At 37.8% G+C, this 18,427-nt stretch overlaps 1 protein-coding gene across 1 annotated transcript; it reads left to right on the plus strand.

Annotated features, from left to right (window-relative positions):
* Positions 1-3,892: 3,892 nt before the first annotated feature.
* On the plus strand, positions 3,893-12,744 carry LOC148905618 (hemicentin-2-like). Its single transcript, XM_089039629.1, has 9 exons — positions 3,893-4,318; positions 7,583-7,969; positions 8,437-8,814; positions 9,061-9,336; positions 9,701-9,985; positions 10,334-10,609; positions 10,886-10,957; positions 11,160-11,243; positions 11,525-12,744. Exons 1-9 carry the CDS (start codon positions 4,258-4,260, stop codon positions 11,908-11,910), a joined length of 2,205 nt encoding a protein of 734 aa, XP_088895755.1. The 5' UTR covers positions 3,893-4,257; the 3' UTR covers positions 11,911-12,744.
* Positions 12,745-18,427: the final 5,683 nt, after the last annotated feature.

The following is an 18,427-nucleotide window of genomic DNA, read 5'->3' on the forward strand; positions in this document are numbered from 1 at the left end:
TCAAAATCCAGACTTACCCTCCAATCGATCCGCCTTAAAGGTTTTCAGTTGCCCTCATACCAATTAGAAGACTTAGTAAAGCAACGTCTTGTTATTTCTTGTCAGGCTCCCTCTTAATACATTACTATAGACAGTTAAGATCATTTGCATTCTCATGAGCCTAATTAATAATTAATCTGAATAAATTTATGGCTCAGCCACTAAGAAGGCTACCTTGTTTTTGAAGTCTCAATACGTTACCAGGAAACTATCTTCAATTTTGAATATAATTGAAGTTTTAGATCTTTGTTTTGCGTCAATTGCAAAGCACTAACTAATTAAACCAAACCAAAACCAAAAACTACTTAAAAAAGAGAACAACTGGCCACAGAAATATAACAGATATGTCTAAGAATTAGAATTAAAGCAAAGGAAATTTAATAGAAATAAGAATAATAAAAGGCAGCCCGCGATGTTCTTTTTGTTTATTTTTCCTCATCCTGTTGCGCATAATCGTTGTTTCATTTGTATATGAGTAATAACTGTACCGTTGTCAGTCAACGACTTTTCCTATAAAACTATGTTTTCTGATCCATCGGATGTGATATATCAAACAAGAACACGTCCGAGTGTATCACTACATCTTTTAAAATCCACGAAAATGATAACGTATAGGGCAAAAAATGCAACTTAAGATACGTAAAAGATACGCATAGAATCTTACCACTGGACTAGACTCTAATTGCCCTATTTCACAATGACGTCACTTCAAACTGACCAATCTATTGCATAAACGCAAAGGATCATGGTCGTCGGAGGGGTCAAATCAACACAAATTCACCGAAAATTGTTCTAAAACCCGCATCAATCCACGAAGAGAAGTAGAATAGCCAGCAAACGCTCAGAATATTTTTAGTACATATTTTAAAACACATCATATCTGAAAACCGGGCCATTTTAGATTAAACTGTTTCGCTAGGAGCAAATTTTGTTGAATTTGCGATTGGATTTGGCAGTGCCGTCATAGTGAAAATAGGACAATTGGTTATCAAGACTCACCAATCACATGACTAAATGCGATCTTCTGATTCGTTGTTGAGTAACACATTTGCATATTCAGACCCCTCACAAAAACTTGTTTCTACGCTTCGCGTATCCACGAGTAAACAACTTCGAGAAACTGTTACCGATCTTGGTTTCAAGTCAGGGGTGTATTTTAGACAGAGAAATATTTAATTGTGAAATAAAAAAAAGTGCACTTACACTTACATATTTCGCGCGGGAAAATGTTCATAAGTACGCACGATTAAGAATTTTCCTTTAGTAAAAACGCTTTATTGATTGATGGCGCATTTACTATAATTATCGCGGCAAAATGTGTATACTAAAATATTAGCAAGCAGAGACGCGGCAAAATATAATCTTTTATAGATTTAATAATAATAAAAAAATATTGACTTGCTGTAGTGCCTTTTAACATTAAAATGTTCAAACGCGCTTGCCCAAATCGACCTCTCTTGCGGGTCGAGGAGTATTATTTTTATTCCAGCGCAGCAGACGGGCAACGAAGTCGAGAGAGGTCGATTTTGTATCGCTTGCAGGAAATTCATTAGCGCTTTCCACAATTTTCGAATAAATACCAAGAATATCGGCTTTCATTCAGTTTTAGAGAAAAAAACATGGTTGACAGCAATTACTGACGATGCTTGAAGCCAACAGACACTAAGTGTGAAACTCCACTACATTTCAGAGAAATGCAACGAATACGCATTTATAGACTGGTTTTTCACAGGCAACCCAGTAAACATTATACGGCGTCTGGTATTTGACACCTCTTTGATTGGATACGTAATAATACATTGTCTTTTGTCTAAAATAAATTTGAAAACAAACCCTCAGATTAGAAAAGAACTCGGTTGCTATTGAGGCTAAATTACTTTTATCAAAAGCTATTAATTATGGTCGCACGGCATACAAGCTTGACACTTCGTTTTGATTGTTTTTTTTTTTTTTTGGTAATGCCTTCCTGATCTCATGGTCTCGTCTAGTCTAATGTCTCGTCGCTGAGAACCCCAAAGATTTTAGCGTGCAGCACTCTCTTTCAGTTTGTTCATTTCGCTGTTCTGATGCATACTTGGTTTTCAGCAAAATCGAAATAGTCTACATCCTTTTGATCGACAGTGAACGCGCATGGCGTACACTCGGGGCCAAAAAACGAACTTCCCATTTTAATTACATTGTACTTTCTGGTTTCTTGGTTACATTATGTAATTGACCTGCAATTTTAAACATAAGAGGATATTCAATAAAAAGTCGCTTAGAAATGTTATTCAACTTGTTTTCGTTCAAGCCTGTATGATAACACTAACAGATTTTGTTGTTGTTCGCTGATTTTTTTATTTAAATCCGTATAATTATATCCTGACATGCCGTAAAATAATAATTTTTCAGTTGTTCTCTTTAAGAAAGTTAAACATACCTTTTTATGCTTCTTATGTTTATTTATAGTATTCTTCTCTTATTTTTAGTTATTTTATCTGAAGCAACATGCATCAATCATTCATTGATTCTTTTGAAATAAATAGTCCAAAGTTAAAGCAATGTGCGAGTATGAGCATGCTCAGTGTTAGCCTGCACTGAAGTTTTAGATCATTAAAAATCTGATTTATTGATTGATGACAGTACACTACGGGGAAATAATTTATAAATATTCGCCATTGTTTGTTGTAAACTGCTGCTAATAAGTTTAAAAACCTCTGCTTTCTTAACATAGTATATGACAAGTGATTTTATAACCACATATAATTGAGAGTACTCCTGCTCCCGCACATTAAGGAGGCTCTGACCCTAACCCTAACCATTAATAAGGGTTGTAAGGCAGTCAAATAAAAATAAGTACGCTCACAACTATTTTCGCTCACGGCTGCTTTTTGATTATTCACGCTTGACTTCCGTGTTATTCCTTGTCGTGTGCTGTTAGTTGTGAGCGTCCTCTTTTTATTTGACTGCCTTACAACCCTTCAATGATTACAAAATTAAATGAGAATATTTGTAAAATATACATCTTTTAGTGACTTCATTTAGAAAAATATCGTTCGACAATTTTTTGAATGCCGATATGTTCTTTATATCATCGATATGTTATATCGCTTTTGACAACATCAAAAAAATCCATAACGCTAGAAAGAAAGTCACAATGTGATTCATACTCAATAAGGACAGTGTCTATATCCGTACCTATATTCTAGCTACTAAAAATATTGAATCCACGTAATTAAAGTTCCCATTTTGAGGGTATAAAGTTGACACGCTGGAAATAATAGTAAAAGTCCATGAAAGTATTCATCGCGTAATATTTGGAAAACGCTCTCATACATTTTTTTCATATTGCAATATGAATGCCTTGATGAATTTTATCGACTGGTGGAAGTTGCTTTGAATGTTTAGGTCTAGTTTTGGAGAAAATAAGCGATAAAAGATTTCAATGATGTCATCATTACGTCATAATGAAAAGTCCGGTTTAAACTAATTTATCATTTGTGAAACCTTCAATCCTTTCCTGACATTGTGCGAAAAGTGCTTGCAGATCGAGTTATTCAAGACGAAGTTGTAGCCGTTTCAATGCGGCTAGGTGTGCCAGACCAAAACTACCCTGAGCCTTTTAATGGGTTCAAATATTTGAACTGTATTTGTTTTCGAGCACATAGCAAACTACTATAAATAGTAGTATTACTGTTATAAATAGCATCTGAAAGCGTAGGAGAAAATGACCTAATTTCAGCTTCTTAATCGTAGAAAACACGGAATGACCTTATAACTACATAAGTAAATCATGCTGCCAATATTTGGAACAATGCTGGCAGTAATACCGTTGTTTCTTTTGTTCCTGAAGCTAGCGTCGGATTGGCAGCGTCGGATTGATATTCATTGAGATTCAGAATCATTTCCGGGGGAGGTCAAACAGGTCATTCTACCAAAATCCCCTTTTTCCCCTAACTGTGGCAAAATCACAAACGAAATCCGATTTAACATTCTTTCCTGATTTCTATTTATGATATTCTATGCTCTTAAGTAGAATACAATGCTTCTTCTCGACGAATTTACTGATCTTGCTTTCAGCCTCGTATTGGACTTGAGTTACATCTGAGTTACATCTTGAGTTACAATTTCCAAGAATTGTGATTCGAAACAATACAGTGTTATTTCACATAAGGAAGGGAGCACAAAGAAACACAAGTTCATCGATAAATATAAAGTATTTCGCTAAGCCATGCAACTATGCTAACGGGCTTCACTGGTACTGTCTTCGTATTGATTCTAGTCAACCCGAGTATAGTTGGTGAGTTTAATATATATGCAGCACCAATTGTCTAACGTAAAAATAACAAACGCGCGCGTGTTCCATCCAAACGAGTGACATGACTTATTGTTGCATGAGAAATCACTAAAACACACAAATAATGTGATGTCGAGATACACGACCGAGGGTTTATATCCAGGAAATGTTTATTACTGAGAGTCTAGGTGGACAATAATAATCACAATATGGAATGGCGAACATGAATAAACATTAGTTCTCTGTTTTTCTCTTTCAGAATAATAAGAAAACAAAAGAGCTAATTAAATTGTAAAATTCATTTGCTGCAAACAATAATTACATTTATTTGGAAAATAATACATGTATAAAAAGAAGACACCATAGAAATGCAGGCAAATAGGTCCCAACGATCAATACATAAAGCAGTTTTTAAACGAACACAATCAATAGTTATGCATGTTGTGATTGTCATATGTCGTACGCAGCGACAAACTAAACTCGATTTATCTTAATTAAACGCGTTTACGAGAGAGCTAAAAGACGTGGATCACCGTTGCAGCTAAATATGAAAAACGAAAAAGAACTGAACAGCATTAGTATCTGCTTAAGGTTAATATTATCAGAAAGGAATAATGATTCACGATCGCATGAGGTATTGTATTGTTTAATTGATATCTCGATTGCCTAACCAATTTCGCTATACGTCATTTGACAATGTCAAGTTAACAAAGTTAAGCTTTAGTGTTAGTGTTTTCATGTGTGGAAAAGGAAAATGAAATCTAAATCCTTCGTCTCAAATCGCGCTGAAAGTTGCCATCAAAAGCTACGAAATCAAACATTAAATCAACCGAAAACATAAACAAAATACATTTATCTTTTCAATAACTGAAGAAAAATTATTGTATAGCTTAGAAATACTTCTCAGTGTACAATGAGCGACGAAGAGAGCCACAGCGAAAGCGAATTTTACTATCCAGAAGAAGAAGAAGCAAAAAGTGAGCAAAACAACACGGCTGAAGTAACCAATACCGGAGACGACAGTATCAATAACAGTCAAGAAGATTTGCTAAAGTTTGTGCAAGAACAGAAAAATGAGAACACTGTGAAAAAAACGGCAAGTGATATGAAGTGTTTTTACCGTTTTCTTGGGGAGATAAACAAAACAAATGTTCAGATTTTGGACTTGGCACCAAAAGAGCTTGACCACATCCTTGGAAAGTTCTTCAAAAACATCAGGAAAGTTAATAGCGAGGAATACGAGCCAAGTAGTTTGACTGGGCTGCAGAGAAGCATCCAAAGGTTTCTGTCAGATTCTAGGTCAAAGATGAACATCCTCAAGGACGATGAGTTTGCTTTATCTAGAAAAGTATTGGAAGCAAAGCGTAAAAACCTTGTTGAACAAGGCAAAGGGAACCGTCCTAACGCGACTCGTTCGTTGACCAAAGAAGAGGAAAACAAGCTGTATCAGAATGGCGCTTTTGGTGCAGAAAATCCCGTAGTCCTTCAGAGAACCATGTGGTGGATTCTCTCCCTGCATTTTGGGTTTAGAGCCCGCGACGAGAGCCGTAAATTGTGCTGGGGAGACGTCTCCTTACAGACAGATCCTCTCCAAGATGGCCGCGAAATGCTTGTTTGGCTGAATGAGCGGGGCACCAAGACACGTAACGGCAAAGAAAATGGTCACAGGCGTTCTTTCTCACCAAAAGCATACGCCACAAACACGGAGAGATGTCCTGTTCAGTTTTATAAGCTGTTCAGAAGCCATCGACCCGAAGAAATGAACAAGCCAGATGCTCCATTCTTTCTTGCTGTACGACACGGCGACCGTAGAATAAGTCCTCAAATGTGGTATATGAAGGCGCCCCTAGGCAAGAATGAAATCGGTAAATTCTTGAAAACAGCCGCAGACGAAGCCAATCTCCAAAGAAAAGGAGCAAAAGTCACAAATCACAGCGTCAGGAAGACTGGCATTGGCCGATTGCTAGATGCAAATGCCCCAGAGACTTTTGTGGCTCAATTAAGCGGTCACAAAAGTCTTCCAGTCATACAAGTCAGCAAATGAGCACCATCAGCGACAGATGTCGTTCATTTTGAGTTCTTCAAGTCACTCGCAAAATTCCAAACAGATAACTGCTCCTCCAGACAATAGCGGTGGCCAGTTAATAACAAGTTCACAGCAGTCACACAGCAGCCTGAGTCTCCAAAACACGACGAATTCGCTCGCTGTGAATAATTCAAGCGACCCAGCAGCTTTAAAGGGTGTTTTTACTGGAGCAAATATCAGCAGTATCTCTCAATGTCAGTTCCAGATCTTCAATGGCCCAGTTAAGTTAATCCAACAAGGTGCAAAGCGACGTTATGTTATTGAGAGCGACGACGACGAAGAATAACACTTCACTGAAATCACTGCAAGTTCTCCGCACGTGTTCAAAATTCATTGACAATTTGGGTCTATTTTTCTTCTAAATTTTTGAGTTTTTAAGAGTTCAAACACTTGTAAACACAGGTATCTGTTTTTGTGAAATTAAAGTATTCGAATTTTCCTAGATCCTGCCATAATAAAGACAAAAATGTTCTCGCTTTGAACAAAACCGTCTTTGTGAATTTCAATAAATTCGCCAGGATCGCTTGGCTCAGTGCACACGACCTCAACTTTGACCTTGCGTGCGCAAGCGGATGTTGAAAATTACTTCCGGTGTTCATAGTTAGGTATATTATTTATTAAAAATACAGCACTAAAAAAGGCCATATAATAAATAACTTATTAACCTCGTCCGTTCGGTCATTACAGGGAAATCTCAGACCTCGGCCTTTTTTGTACGGACCTCGCTGCGCTCGGTCCGTACTGTCAAGACCTCGGTCTGAGATTTCCCTGTAATGACCTCACTCTCGGTTAATAAGTGGTATATATTCACCTCCAACTAACCAATGAGCGCGCGCGTTCTTAGGAAGTACACAATGGTTTTTGCTAATACCTGTTATTCCGGAAAATAACAACAACAGCAAAAATACAAAGCAAAACAAAAAACTAACTGATATATAGAGAGTCACGTGCAAAATTAGAGGGTTTCGCCCTTCTGAAGTTCCAAAAGGTGTATGGTTCTTCAATAAATTCGTCATGAAGATTATTTAGCGGTTTTTGAGCGCGCGTGCATCGTGCTTAATTCGATTGTTGAAAAGAAGTCAGTTAGGTCTGCTTAGGTTTATTTAATTTTTCTCTTGAAAATTTACTTCTATAATGTAACATTATTTTGTGCACTAACAAATATATTCTTCATTGGATAGATGGGAAAGTTATGCTAACTAATTCCCCATCAAGGATTGAAGCATTCGCCGGAGAAACAGTGAGATTTAACTGGAATTACACTGTTGATGACAAGAACATGGACTTTGGATATTATGTCTCATCTCCAGTCTGGTATTATTATGACCCTGATGGACATACTAAGTCAGTCATAGCAGTTGATGATGGGCTGCGTGGCTGGAAGTGGACGATAAGTCGACGAACATGTCCACCAAGGCTGCTGTACCCTACAGTTCGCGTTAGCAAAGAGTCAGTCGCTACTTTGGTCATTTCTAACGTAACAAAGAATGACAGTGGATGGTATGGAATATCTTTGGTGCTAAGAATATCTCCTTCAATCAATAACAAAGTGGAACTCATAGTAACAGGTAAATTGTAACAGATGCGATTTTTTCCTGAATGAGGAGGTTCAATAAATGTTGGATTTGGAACTTGTTTCATAATCGATTGATTGGATTAAGCATATGTATATTGAGGGAATCAAGGCAGGCTGAATGAAGTGATAAATGAATCAATTTTTGTGCGGACACACCATAACCGGACCACACTTGAAGAAATTTATATATACGATAATGATCAGTGAAAACAAAGGAATCAAGCTTAAGTCAAGCTTTAAACAAGCAGGAGCAAGCAAAGAAGCCTAAATATCTTAAAAAGACACATAGAATTTATGAAAGATTTTGATATTAATTTAATTTGTTCAAGTAGTCCAGGTTTGTGTTTCCGCACTGATCTGATGGATAATATAACGATTCATGGATCAATAGAAAAATACTATTAACCTGGCGGTAAATTCTAAGCCTACTACTTATGCTTAATACATATCTGTTGTCAGATAAAATGGCTCGTTTTACTAAAGTGCCCTCGAGTACTTTGTTTGTTTCAAGCGGTAAAACAGCGCGATTCGAATGGAAGTTCACTTACGATAACCGAAATATCAGGCTCCTTTCAGAATCACCCGTGTGGAGCTATGTTGACCAAAACAACCAATGGGTTACCATAGCAACGGGGGGAAAAGATCCGTCATCGTCAGCGGTCATAAAGACGACAACGTGTCCAGCAAGATTGTTGAATCCTACTCGAGTCAGAATCGAGCAGCCTGCTACTCTGATCATCTCGAATGTAACTGAAGCTGATAATGGGATATATGGATGCATGTTGAAGTTAAGAAGAGAACTTTCAATAAACAGTCCATCTACGCTGGTTGTGACAGGTAATTAGTACTAGCTCTCTACCGTTTGCACCAACTCTGATGGTATGCGTATTGCGTCACTGAACGCTTTTGATTTCCTTTCTTGTGCCGGATGTTTAAGCTCACAAGCATGCTCATCGTAAAATTTTTAATATAATTGCTCTCGGGTTGACCTCACACCTCATTTGAAGAAGGTCATGAAATTCAAAGACTTTTATCAGCCGAATAAAATCCAACACTTGTAACAATGTACCTATTTTTGGCTAGATCACCCAAAGGTTTTGTTATCTGCATTGGCGACAAAGATAATACAAGAAGGTTCTTCTTTGAACATCAGTTGCAGTGCAAATGCTTCCCCAGTACCTTATGTGACCTGGATGAAAATAGCACCCAAGAAAAGGCTTGCGGTCTCTGAAACAGTAGGCTTGAGTTTCTTAAAATTCATGGAAATCGAGAGAAACGAAGGTGGTACTTATGAATGCCAGGCAACTAACAATCCATTTGAGCCTCCAGTGACCTCAAAGATCAATATTTTTGTGATTTGTAAGTAACGCTGTAACCAAGTTGCTTATATTTGTTTGTCAATGTCATCGTCATCGTCTTTGGTATCGGCATCGTCAATGCGACATCACGTACGACATCGCCATTGCTTTCGCCTTTGCCACTGTTTATTCTCGCTACGCATTAGTGGTATTAAGCCACTTTAATCAAATGCAAATTGTTAATTTTCATTAATTCTTCGTCAACTAAGATAGTATTTCCTTTTAACATCACATTAACAAAAAGCGTGTTGATTATAATACATAAATCAGCAAAAAACGTTTATGAGTGTTATTTCAACCGTGCCTGCAATTAATGAATAACATATTATTTATCTCTTATGACATATGGCTTTCATTCTCTGAAGATTTTGAACATTCTTCCACACTTCTTGATACGAATGGTGGAGCACAGATAGTTGAAGGAGAAGACCTGAATATCACCTGTGCAATGAGTCCATTATGGCTTGAAAATGTCACGTGGGTACATGTATCCACCCACGAGTCCCTAAAGCTGGGAAGTGTTGAAATTAACAGCGGCACACTGGCCATTCGGAATATTTCTCGACGTCAACAAGGAAAGTACCAGTGCCAGGCTTATGACAAGAGAGATGGTATTTTGGGATTAGCGAATGTTTTTATTAAAGTAATGTGTAAGTACAAACGCAAACTTTGCAGGTTTAGACACTGATGTTTTTATATGTCATCTTCTTTGGACAATATTATTCACGTCTCTATCATTGCAAGCTCACCGTCCGTCTCGCTCTGATACAAAGGTATGGCTACTGCAGTGTATGAACGGCACTGAGGATGGTCACCACATCAGCGTCTTCAGTGGGTTCTTTTACATCCTCTTTATGCAGGATTATATAGTGAAGGTAGACGGGAATGCTTTGCAAATGAAAAAAAAAAACCACAACAAAGTTTATTTAGTTTAGAATTAATTTTAGACGAGCGCGTAAGGCATAAAAGACAAAACAATATACTTTTTTAATATTTAGACAAACCAGAAATAGATGAAATGCTTTCAAGCAAACACAACATTTCATGGTCTGGTGATACAATCTACCTACGCTGTGTCGCAAGAGGTGTACCTGTACCAAATGTTACGTGGTACGGATTGAATGGCAAGATCCATGTGAATGGAACCTCATATTATCCAGGAACGAGCACGTTGAGATTATTAAAACTCAATACTTTGGACTTTGGTATATATAGCTGTCTGGCTAAGAACAGATATGGAATCGCTTGGCACAATGTTACAGTCACCAAATACTGTGAGTGTTATTAAAAATATTCAATGATTTAAACATACGCCACAAAAAATATGACAAATCAGTCCATTAGGGTAAACATTTTTTATTTATAGATGTTTTGTATCAACCACACATATTGCTCACATGAAATGCAAGAAGTAGTGGATATAAGTTGATATCGTTGTACGGAAATTAGGATAGATTGGGTCATTGTCAGTCCAAGATATCTATTTGAGATTTATTTTTAGCAGCTGTCGTAGCACAGTTCTCAACGTAGAAATCACCCGTTTTTGCCAGGTCCTTGCAAGCAAACAGAACAGAAGAAGAAGAAGCGTGAGAAAAAGAATAACAACCCTGCTAATTTTTTGGGTGAGTTTTACAGTTAAGCATCGGCTTTCTTTTGGTCGAGGTTATTGTTTTCACTTTCCTTTTTTCTTCTTTTTTAATTAATTAAATTTTTCTTTTCATTTTTTGCTTTGCTTTGCCCCTCCCTTTTTCTTCCTTTCTTAATTCCATACTTTCTTTCTATACAAATCCCTATAATATTCGATTTTGTTCATTATAATATCAGGATCAACTGCCAGTATTGTGTTGCTACCATTATCGGCGGTATCGTTTCTAATCAATGTCTTCCTTTTATTATTCCTCTGCAAAAGTGAGTACGTAATTAAATAAACCTAGTTTATGTCTGTGAAAAATAATATAGTAAAGAGAAGTTGAAGATTAAACGGTGAACATGTAAGGTTAAGGAAGCTTTGTCTTTTGGGGCAGACCCAGAGATTCCTCTTCGTCAATGTGACGGATTGATAAGCCGATTGATTGTTTCAATGACTGAATTAAAGTTGATAGCCAGGCTTTGTTCTGAGTTAATTTTTTGTCAATAAAGAATGAATTTTCTGACTAAGATTATTGTTCTTGTTGCTTATATCGCGTCAGGTAAAAGATTTCCACAGACTAAAAGACCAAACAAAACATCCAACGCTGTTGAATTTTTCTATAACAACGACAGTACAGATGCAACAGGGCAAATCATCTTTGGTAACATTAATTCTGAACCACCAACTGCAGTCCAATCAGAATCGATGACGAATACAGACGAAACAGTCCAAGGGCATTACGCAGAACTTACGAGTAACTCTGTCAAGATGTCATCACTACAGAACTACGAGCATCTTGATCCCACCTGCCGCGAGCAGCACCGCACAAAAGGCTTCCAAACGTTTGGCACTCACCAGCAAAGCAATTACGAACAGCTTCAGTTAGGCACTTCTTTGCCAGTTTACCAAAGACTACGCCTCAAATACGAAGACATTAAAAACTGAGTAATGAAGAAATACAAGGCAAGATAGTCAGACTTCACTATTATAGACCTGTATATACCATTGGCATGAAACTTGTAGCATAAGGTGAAGAACGCCAACACATATTAACACATGGTAGTGTAAGAAGGCCAGAACAAAATCTGATTTGTACTGTACAAGAAATCTAAGATTTCACTTAGGTTTCTATGGTAACAATTTAGCCTTAAAGACGAAGTAATTATTCGAACAAAAGATTTAGGTTTGTTGACCTTGTAAAACACCTTCCTAACAAAGGTCAGTAATTGAATTCTATACACCGGATGATGAAAGGTTCTTCTTATTTACTCAATAATCTGGACTTGGACCTTTTGACTTTCAGCTGTTCATAAAACCAGTTTAGTAAGAATTGCGCAGAAAAGACTTCCTAAGGACACGTATATTTTTGGCGTCCTTCATTATAGTTGTTTACTCGTAAACTTTAAGTTAAGAATTATTCCCTTATTTTTGGTATAAACTTTGGTTAACTTAGAATAGTATGTTTTAACTTAGAAACACAAGCGACCGTCATCGACGCTTTATTCAGTTAATCCTTTTCCATAAGACTATTTTAAGATTAAGGTTCTTAGGTCAATGAGGCCAATATTCTAATTTATTCCTGTAACTCAGTACTTTCACTGGAAACCAGACTCAAACCAGTTTCTATAATTAATTCTACAAATATGCTAATTGTCTCTATAAATATGCGTAGACTTTCCCATCTAAGCATGATGATGATGAAGTTAGTCGTTAGACGTGAAAAAGTCTTGTAACTACTAGGACTTGTGAGCGTCAATAAAGATCCCGTGGAAACTCTAACCATAGTCTCCCCGACTTCACGACAGTAGCTAGGATTTATCAGCAGCTAGGATTTATCTCCTACAGCTTAGTGCGTAGCATGTACCTTCTCATATCTCAAGGTCCAATAAAAAGAGCATAAAGTAAACTAAGAATATTCAAAACGTGCTGCTGATTATGAAGTGATCGAAAATCCAAAATGTCTTCCTTTGCAAACAACGTGCGCGGATTCTTCCAGTGACGTCACTTGGCGAATGCAATGGATTCCATGGTTACGGGAATTACCCAAAACGATTGGTTGACAAGCGTTATCCGAAAAATGCGAGATCTAGCCACCTCTGTAGCTCTTCACGAGCTAAAAATGAGTTGACTAAGATAGCTCTTAACGAGTTGATCACCTTGATCGACTTGACTCGAATCGTCCTAACTTTCAATGTCGGACTCCACACTTCAGTCCTACAGACATAGAAAAACACGCATTGGACATAGATGATGTATGAAACTCACGTTTACAAACTGATGTTTATAATGTTTACTTCTTCGACAATAAGGGCCTTATTTGTCAGAAAACATGACCTAATAATAATAATAAACATAATAATAAACTTTATTTAACACAGAATCCATAAAGTTAAAAACTTATTTACAATGGAGCTGTGTAAAATACACACACACACACACACAAATAGATTAAAAATATGTAACTATATAAATATAAGAATAAATAAATATGAATATATATACACCAGGAAAAGAAACATCAGCAATTCAGCGAGAAAGGAATAAACCACAAGACAAAGAAGATCTCTGAAGCCGAACTCCAAGACAAAGGAAAGAGTTCAGCCTCAGCGACCCTCCCCCGCCATGCTGATTCATTCACCCCCCACCAAACCACAAAACCACAAACGTCCCCTCCCCCATGACAACGCCCTCGCAAGCAGGCACACACATATATAATATGATATTAATTATAAATGTCATAAGATATAAACCCCCTACCTCCCCCCCCCCCTCCCCCCAAATTGAATTTATGACCAATAAGTAATTAGCCCTAACTACGTAACTTTGTGGATATGAAGAATATTTCTAGAACGAGTATCATACTTATGTACTAAAATTAAATTAAAGACCAATAAGTATTTGTGAAAGCCCTAACTGAAGAAGATTTCTTGACACTATCATCAAGACTGTTAAACAGTTTAGCAGCAGAAAAGGAAAAAGAACGAAGGCCTGACTTAGACGAAACTTTGTGCATATGAATATTATTTCTAGAACGAGCATTATACTTATGTACTTCTGAATTCAGACAAAAAATGTTGGATAAATAAGAAGGACAAAAGCCATTTAAGCATTTCAAAACAGTCAAACATTTGTGAAAGTTTCATCTACTTCATGCAGTCTTGGGAAAATTTTTGAAAATAATTAAAAAACTATTGGACGTTTGAAGGTTACTAGAGGGTTTCATTGGGAAAGTAAAATGAAATTCGATATTTTCACCACTGTCCGCCAACAATCTACTTTTGTAAACATCCTCTCTTACTATGGTAAATCCCGTAAAAGCAGTTGTATCCACATTATTCCTTTATATTTTGTAGGACTATAAATTCATGCTGGATTAAAATGTTTATTATTGAGATAAGTTTGAGCAAGAACGAGTTGAATTCAAATGCAATGTAAATAAGGTCCTTTTACCGTCGTGCTCGCCTTAACACCCAAGGCTCTGAGGAAAGAAACACTTCGGTAACCTAAATGTTTTTTTATCCAGTGATATAAAAAATTTAATAGCCAAAAGGTGCAGAAAAGTAAAAATAGAAAAGAGTAGAGTAGGCAAAACAAAACTTATACATTTCTTTATTCATGCATCTGCTGTATTTTTATAATTCAAAAATATAGCTATTAAAAGAATTAGACGTTATCGTGAGATATGCCTACGTTTAGCACAATAGAACAGGAATAAGAGAGTCGCGACAGCTGGAACAAGAGTTGAGTAAGATATAAAAAAAAAACAGGTCGATTTGAATCGAAATTATTTCTTTTTATTAATTGACGAGAATTCCGTGATATTCACTTTTCGTGTCCTTCTAAATTCTGTAGGACTATAAATTCGTATTCAACTTAAATATATAACAATGAAGTACGTATATTTGAGCAATCTGAACAAGTTGAAGTCAAAATGCAACTAAGGAAATTTTACCGCAGCGCTCGCCTTTTCGCCCTGTCTACTTTACCTCACGAAAGGGTAATTACAACGAAAGACTGCGTCGTTTCTTCACAAATGTTATGGTAATAAATTTAGGTTTTAGAATTAAAACTGTAACCAGTTAGACTAAGAAAGTCCATATTGAATTTCAAAAGTAAAATTGAAAATTAGACAAGAGGTAGACTTACCTTGAAGGATAATTGTAATTCTATGAGCCATATGGAACATTATGACCTTATTATGCGTACTTTCTTGCGCATGCGCAAAGCCCACATTCCAAAGAAAACCATTGTTATACAAATAGCAAACAGGTATATAATGTGAACGCCGGACAGACCAGGCCTCTCCTTTTCTTATGTGCAGATTAAAACAAACAAGAACATTTGGTATCATAACACTAGTAGGGGTTGGGAAGTCATATATCATGCTCCGACCCGGGTGGGAAAATAAGGTCATAATGTTCCATATGGCTCATAGAATTACAATTATCCTTCAAGGTAAGTCTACCTCTTGTCTAATTTTCAATTCTCTTTCACCATACTACACATTATGCCCTTATTATGCGTGTTTAAAGACATGATGCCAAATGACATTAGTAAGAAGATGCAATCAAAATGTACTGGTCATAGTCTTTATTATTATGACAAGACAATAGCACCTACAGATTTGCTTGTAGTAACGATAGGTTTATTGTAAAACCTATTAAACGTGCTGGCAGCCGACCAGTCAGCTAGCTTCAAAATGTCTGAAATGGAGGCTCCTCCAAGTAGGGCTGCAGAACTAGCTGCGGAACGAAAACTATGAGCCTTATAGATTGATGTGTCTACAGAAGCTTGCTGAAGCACAGTCTTAAGCCAACGAGCTATGGTGCACGAGCGAACTGCCCTATGGGGCTTACAAAATGAAATAAATAACTGATTCACTGAACCCTCATCCAAAGTTCTTAGGAATTCAGTTTGAGCAATATAATGCAAGAGGTGTGCACGTGGGCACAAATTAATATTTTCAGCAAAGCGTGGAATCTCGACCTTTGGAAAAGTCTTTCCTGGTCGAGATGTCTTAATACGGTCCTTTATTAGAAATACGATCTTGTCTTCATAGACCGACATGTTATCGAGGCTGAGCTTATGAAGTGACTGGCACCTTTGGGCAGTAACTAGAGCAATTAAGGCGGTCACCTTCAGGGTCAACTCTTTCAGCTTCAGACCAGAATAGGGAGATAGACGTTCGAGATACTCAGTCACCACACCGACATCCCATGTATCCCTGTACTTGGGCTGAGGAGGTTTGGCCATAAACACACCTTTCATAAAGCGTGTCACTAGGAGGTCGGAGCCGAGCTTGCGACCACAAACAACTTCTAGGACTGTGGACACCGCTGACCTATAGGTATTCACAGTACTGTAAGCTTTGCCTTCGTTAAATACATCATTAAGGAAATCCAGAAAGGCTGTTACAGGTGCTTGAAATAAATCAAGCGACCTAGTACCGCACTAGCTACACCAGTAGCGCCAGGCTGCACTGTATTGCTTGCAGGTGCCCTGAGACCAAAACTGACAGATAACTTTGGCAGCGTCTTTTGAAATGCCTTGGTCAACGAGCTGTTGCCTGACACAGTCCAACCAGCCAGTTGAAGCTGATCTCGAAGAGGGTGGACTTGGTCGTTGTGATGCAGGATCAGCAGATTGGGCCACCTGGGCAGTAGAATTGGACGAGCTGTAGACATTTCCAGAAGACTGGGATACCATGACTGGGAAGGCCACACTGGGGTTACGAGTAACACACGTTGGACCTTGTCTCTCTTCAGTTGGATTAGAACTCTTGCAATAAGGCTAAAAGGAGGAAAGGCGTACGCATTAAAATCTTTCCAAACTAGAGAAAATGCGTCACATGCAAAAGCCGACGGATCTGGTGACCACGACACAAAACGACGCACTTTGGCGTTCAGGCGCGAGGCAAAAAGATCTATATCAGGATCGAACGTTGCCTGCGACAACCACTTAAACACAGTGGGATGGAGGCTCCATTCCGTTCTGTCATTAAAGTGGCGAGAGTTAAAGTCCGCAGTTTCGTTATGAATACCCGAAACATGGACGGCACTGAGCATTAGGTTTCTAGCTATGCACCATTCCCAGATAGTTCTTGATAGCTGGTTAATAGCGGTAGAGTGAATTCCACCCATGTTGTTAATATAATAAACGGCCGTCGTATTATCGATTTGGAACTGGACATGAGCATTGCGCAATTCTTTAGTGAAACATTTCAGAGCGAAAAACGCCGCTAAGGTTTCGAGATAATTAATGTGATGAGTGGTTTCGGTTAGAGACCACAAACCACCTGTGTTAAGTGTATTACAACACGCTCCCCAACCCACACCACTAGCGTCACATGCTATAGTGATATCGGGTGCGGATGCAATCAAGGCTAAACCGTTATGATCAGCAATGTTATGGATTACCCACTGTAGATCGTCGCGTGCTTAGACACTCAGTGGACATGGGTCTTCAAAAGAAGCGCCACGAGAAATAAGCTCAGATTTGCACATTTCGGTCGAGCGATAGAACAGTTTCATATACTTTACAGCTCGGAAAGCAGAAACTAATAGAGCCGAAACTTGGGCGACCTCGCGAACAGTAGGAGCGGAGTTCAATAAAAGCCGTTTACAATGAGAGACGATCTTTTCAATCTTACTCTCAGGAAGCAATATAGTCATGGATTCTGAATCGATAACAAACCCAAGAAAAGTTATTGTTTTCGAAGGGTTGAGCTGGGATTTAGCAATGTTTATGGTGTATCCCAAGCGTGTCAAAAATTCACACACTTCTTGCGAATGAATAGAGCATTGTTCTGCTGTTTTGCCGATCACCAAAGTGTCGTCAATATAGAATACAACCCTAATGCCTCGGAATCTCAAGGCTGCATAGACGGGTTTGAGAATTTTCGTAAATGTACGAGGGGCTAGTTTATACCCAAACGGGAGACATGAAAACTCGTAAAGCGAATTTTTCCAAGTAAACCGTAAATATTTCCGGTCATTAGGATGAATAGGAATACTAAAATAAGCATCTTTTAAGTCAATTGTTGCCATAAATTCGCCTGGTTGCAACAAATGCTTGACATAATCTATACTTTCCATCTTAAAATGGATAGTACGAACAAACTCATTGAGTGGTTTAAGATTGATGACTGGTCTAAGATCACCTGTCTTTTTGGGAACCAAGAATAAATTCGAGATAAACTCATCTGAAAGATGGTTCGTTTTAACGATCGCTCGTTTAGAGAGCAATTTTTCGACCTCAGAGGCAATTAAAGCGTGATCTGAGTCAGAAAGAGGTCGAGAGACCGGACGACGAAATTGCCGTGGTTTTGTCTCGAATTCAAGACGATAACCTTGAATAGATTGTAGAATCCAAGGGTCTGTGGTGATCTTAGACCATTCATGGACTTTATGAGCTAGATTACCAGCAAAAGGAGAAAGACTTACATCATTTACTTGTGTTTCTG

The sequence above is a fragment of the Actinia tenebrosa genome, unplaced genomic scaffold, assembly GCF_029948245.1.
Source record: "Actinia tenebrosa isolate PJP-AT-01 unplaced genomic scaffold, QUT_ActTen_1.0 PGA_scaffold7__59_contigs__length_16204524, whole genome shotgun sequence".
Taxonomy (NCBI): domain Eukaryota; kingdom Metazoa; phylum Cnidaria; class Anthozoa; order Actiniaria; family Actiniidae; genus Actinia; species Actinia tenebrosa.